At 41.5% G+C, this 5,311-nt stretch overlaps 1 protein-coding gene across 1 annotated transcript; it reads right to left on the reverse strand.

Annotated features, from left to right (window-relative positions):
* Nucleotides 1–2,599: 2,599 nt before the first annotated feature.
* Nucleotides 2,600–3,671, reverse strand: LOC120107543. Its single transcript, XM_039120853.1, has one exon. It carries the CDS (start codon nucleotides 3,615–3,617, stop codon nucleotides 2,712–2,714), a length of 906 nt encoding a protein of 301 aa, XP_038976781.1. The 5' UTR covers nucleotides 3,618–3,671; the 3' UTR covers nucleotides 2,600–2,711.
* Nucleotides 3,672–5,311: the final 1,640 nt, after the last annotated feature.

Raw genomic sequence — 5,311 nt, forward strand, 5'->3', positions numbered from 1 at the left:
AGTAGGGCTCCTAGAATCCTAATTAGATTAGGATTGGAAATTTTAAAAGAGTCCTACTTGGAGTAGGACTCCTAGAGTCCTAATTAAATTAGTATTGATAGATTTTAAATGAAGAATCCTAATTGAAATAGGACTCCTAATTAGATTGGGATTGAAGAGTCCTAGAGTTCAATTGAGTCATGGTCTAATAGGTTCCTAATTAGATTAGGACTCTTATGGATAAGGATTAAGAGTCCTTATTAGATAAGGATTCTAAAAGGCCACCTAATCCTCCCGTGAGAAGGTTTCACACACACAAAAGAGGGAGGGGCGTGCGCCCTCTTGACTTTCAGAATAAGGACGTGAGATCAAGTGGGATTAGGGCTTTTGGGAAGCGATCTTGACCGTAGAAAAGAAAGAGGGCCGGGGGCCTCCTTTCTCTCTTCATCTTTTGGCGCATGCGGCCCTCCCTCTCCCCTTTCCTTCTTCCATCTGCAAGCAAAGAAGAAAAAGAAGAGGGGCGGCATCCTTCTTTCCTCTAATCCTTCTTCTTCCTCTTGAGATCAATCAAAGAGTTGATTCTTCAAGAGAGGATTTCAATCATCAAAAGCTATCTCTGCAAGGGAGCACCCCAGGGAGATTCAAAAGTTTGGATTAGTCCTCTTCCTCGTGTGGATACCTGTAGAGGCCGGACGCGTGTGCGGCTTCAAGCAAGCCTTTCAACATTACCACGATCATCAGATTGCGGTGAACATCTACCGAACAAGGTGAAAATCTGATCTTCCTTATCTAAAGTAATTAATCCTAATCTATCTACGAATGGTTTTAAAATACGTTCATGCGATGAACGGATCCGTGCATGCTTCTTCCGCTGCGGATTTGATTTTCTGCGGCATGCATGGTTTTCCTACACATGAAACCCTTGACAACGTGCACAACCATCAGCCAAATCCCTTCTTATCTTCTCCCTTCTCCTATGATCGAACGACTGCCCAATCACTTGTTTTTTTGTCACCTAGTTCTCTGAGATTCTCCACCAACTATCGGTCTCTACCTATTGTTGTCGACACTGAACTCCTAGTATTTCTCTCTTCTCCTCGTTGGCACGAATTCTCTATTTTTCCTTACTCATTCCACTATTACTTGGCCTCATCCCTACCCAGCAACTGAAAACCACCATCCCCTCTTTGGACCAGACTTCCTCGATGGCTTTCATGACCGAATATCGGAGCTCAGCTCCTAGCAAGCAAGTTGAGGCTCGACCCGATGCCAAGCCCTTCAGTTCTCCTATTTTGGTCGGACTTCCTCTATTTTTCTACCTCCTTCCAATCACCCTGCTTAACACCATCTATTACCAATCTTCCAGCTAGAACCCACCAATACCACTATCAGACTGTGCCACCCTTGCTCTCTCTTTTCCTAAGAAAATCCCATGAGGACCCCTTCCCTCTATTTTTTTTTAAAGAATGTCTCTCTCTCTCTCTCAGTTGCCCATAGATCATATTCGAGCCCCCCGGCCTCCTTTCTCTTCCCTTGTCATTCAACCCTAAGCCGAGCTTCATCCTCTCCTTTTACCTTTATCTTTTTCAAATTGTAGGCAAAATGTAACCCTCAATATCATAAGCTTATCGTGGTCACAGTCACTAAGACTAAAGTTAATGTATTTATAGATGGTCTTGTATGGTAGAGCAATTTCTGAGTTGTATATTTAAACCTCGTCTTCTAAAAGCTAACTACTTAGTTGCTATATATACATATGTATGTAAGCCAAGTATGAAGATTTTACTACTAATCTTGGAATAGTTATTTCCTTTATACATTCAAATAATATTTGAGTTTTTCTAGTATTTCATTATTATGCTTGATTCAACTAGAGACGTAGAAGTATCTGACTAAGCTATAGCTCACCCTTCTTATTCTTTTATTAGATGTCGAAGAGTAAATCAGATGAAGATTGTGGGCTAAGTGATAATAGATTAGTGTCAGCATTTTTTTTTATTTTTGAATTAAATAAATGATTAGAAAAAGATATGATGTATAGACCTTCAAAATTTTTGCGACAATGTCCTCGGATTGCTTTAATTGGATGTTAATGCTTTTTTTTTTTTGAAATATTACATGGAACTAGTAGATGCTCTAGTATCACCACTGCCTAATCCATTGTTGTGTAAAAATGCATTAGTAGAAAGGACAGTAATTTCAAAAAAGGAACTTGTTCTCTTGTTTTCTTGTTTGTGTCAATGGAAAATTCGGTCCCATGGTCTCGATTTTAATGTCTTCTTGCAAATTTAGTTATATGACCTATCTAATTGTTGAAGAATAGCAGAAAAGAAAGATGACATATAATTTGTTTGGTTGAATTTCTTGCGGATGCAAGCATGTCGATCAATAGCTTCCAAGAAGTTTCAAAATTTCAAGGTTCAACTCTGAAGCTTTATTTTCTTCTTCTTCTTTTTTTCCATGTTCATCACCCAATCTCGAGTTTCTTTCTTCTCTATGCATCGATCTAATACGATGGCGAGCAGAAAGGATAGTACAAGTACATCTTTTTATTATATAATTAGGTTTTATTCATTCATAATATATAATCATGTTTTTTTTTTTTTTTTTTTTTTTTTTTGGTACAGGTAACATACATAATCACGCTTAGGAAGTAGTACAGACGACTAGGTAACACACATAATCACGCTAGGGAAGTAGTACAGACGACTATGTAAGACACATAATCACGCTTAGGAAGTAGCCGAGACAAGTAGGAACGTAACATGGAAATAACACAAAACGATCGGATCCAAGTCCAACACAAGACTACGCATCCTATCAGTAGCAGCGCATGGCTTTAGATATCTCGATTCCAAGTGACCTTCACACAGATCGCACCGTGCTTTCCTTGGGATGTTCTGCTCAAACGTGCCCGTCTGCTGAGGAAGGAACGCTGCGAAGCCGTTGGCAATCTCACCAATATCGCTGCCACACAGATCCGCCATGACTACGAGGAAGGAGTTCAACGGCACAGCTACTACGGATCTCGACAGCCGGATGAGCTGCCAAGGACGTACATCCGCGGGCTCGCTCGACCCCTTCCGGAAGAGCTCGCTCTCACCTATGCCATTGCGAGCTTTAATCACTCCATAAACATTGGCGCGGTCCTTCCCGCCTGCATCTATGAGCACGACCTCCACAACGGCCTCCGCCGCACTGGTCAGCACCGCGTAGGTCACCGTCGCCGAACCATGCAGGCCAGGAACCTTTTGGGTTAAGGCCTTATCGGTGATGTGACTGGCGTCGGAATGGTTCCACCAGATCTGCCCGCGGCTGACTTCTTTGCCCTGAGACACTTTATCCTCCCGAGCCATGAGATGCACATCGATGGTGACGTCCCCATCGGCCGTGATGACTCGAGATGGGCCGGTGAGCAGAACATTGTGGCCCGGGCGGATGGATTCGGGGTCGTCCCATTGGCGATTGTAGAGGTTTTGCGGACCCACCTCGTCCGTGACTGCGATCGTGCCGTAGACGTGGCCCGGGTCCTCTCCGTTGATATCGTCGACGCGCACCGAGAACACCTCCACCAGTGGTGGTCTTCGATTCACGTTCGAGGCGCCAACCATGCGCTGGTCCTTGGGGAATTCCGCCATTAACTTCCACAGCTATTGCTATTTGGATTGATGACAATTTGATTACCTCTTGCGGCGAGGAGACGAAGCTGAAGCCCCTTTAGAACAGCCAAAAGCACCTTTTTTTAATTATTATTTTTATTTTTTTTTCCAGGTGTGCGGCATGGGACTTTTCTCTCGTATTAATTAATCAGGTAGATCGTAGATACATATCGTCATCAGCCTCCGCTACTAGTTGCTCGTGATTCACGTTCGAGGGGCCGACCATGAACGTGATTCACGTTCGAGGGGAATTCCGCCATTAACTTCCACTGCTATTGCTATTTGGATTGATGACAATTGGATTACCTCTTGCGGCGAGGAGACGAAGCTGAAGCCCCTTTATCACAGCCAAAAGCACCTTTTTTTTAATTATTTTTTTATTTTTTAGACGTGTGCGCATGTGATTTTTCTCTCGTATTAATTAGGTAAGATACAGATCGTCATCAGCGAGTCACATGATATCACAGCCAAGCTTTTATTTTTTTTTATCGCCATCAGCAAGTCACATCATTGTCAAGTTTTTTAAAAAATTATTAAATATGTCAAACCAATTTAAGATAAATACATCCATGACAATAAAAAAATAAAATAAATAACAATATTGAAGAAATATCAATCACAACCATCCAAAATGCAGATTCTGTATAATCAATAACATACGATGCCATCCAATGTGTTGCATTCTTAGCTCCTTTATATTTATATTTTACTTCAAAAAATTGAAGAGCTGCTACCATTTTTCAACAATCCTAGCACAAATGACGGACATTGGTGTCTGAAGTAGTCGAACCCTAATAACTATCAAAGAGTTCTCTTTAGAACAATATTTAAAGCCTTTAAAATTTTAGTAGCATACGATATATTTTCTCATGCAGCCTACAATTCTGCTATAAAAACAGCAATGTCAAACAATATAACACACTACAAGAAAAAGGAGATTTTCCGACGCTTTTTTCCCGACGCTAGGGAGAAGCGTCGGAAAATTTTGGTTCAGCGCCAAACTTTACCGACGCTTTTAAAAAGCGTCGGAAAAGCTTCGAAATCAACGACGCTTAAAAGCGTCGTCTAAAGTTTGGACCTACAACGACGCTTATAAGCGTCGTCGGAGGCCAAATCCATTTAAATATCAGCCCCCTCTCGATTGATGCCCTAATTTTTTTCTTCTCCTCTCCGCCTCCCTCTAGCGCCGACATCAATCCACCGGGAGTCCTCTTCTTGTCTTTCCTCTCCTGAAACCCTTCTCCTTCACCAGGTAAAAGCCTTCTCCTTCTCCTTCACCGGGAGATATACCTCTCCTGATTCAAAATCCTGCTTCTCCTTCTCCTTTTCTTATTTTTCCCCTTTTGCTTTCACTTTTTCTTCTTTTTTTCCTCAGGTAATGGCGAAATATTTCAATATATACTCTAAAAAGAAAGGACAAAGGCCGAGTCCCATGAATCAGATTTTGAATCATAGAGGTATATCATTTTTTTCTGCCCCTCTTTTCTTCTTTTTTAATTGACCGTCTCCATTTTGTTCTCTGGCTTCTCCATTTTGTTCGCAGGAAGGGTTCAAGAAAGGTCTCGATGGCCACCTCTTGGTATTTTTTTTTTCTTTTCTTTCTTAAATAAAGTTTTATGTGCATGGTTATTGTCCCTTTGCCTTAATTATCACATATTTTCTTGAAGAAAATC

The sequence above is a fragment of the Phoenix dactylifera genome, unplaced genomic scaffold (assembly GCF_009389715.1).
Source record: "Phoenix dactylifera cultivar Barhee BC4 unplaced genomic scaffold, palm_55x_up_171113_PBpolish2nd_filt_p 000895F, whole genome shotgun sequence".
In the NCBI taxonomy this organism is placed as follows: domain Eukaryota; kingdom Viridiplantae; phylum Streptophyta; class Magnoliopsida; order Arecales; family Arecaceae; genus Phoenix; species Phoenix dactylifera.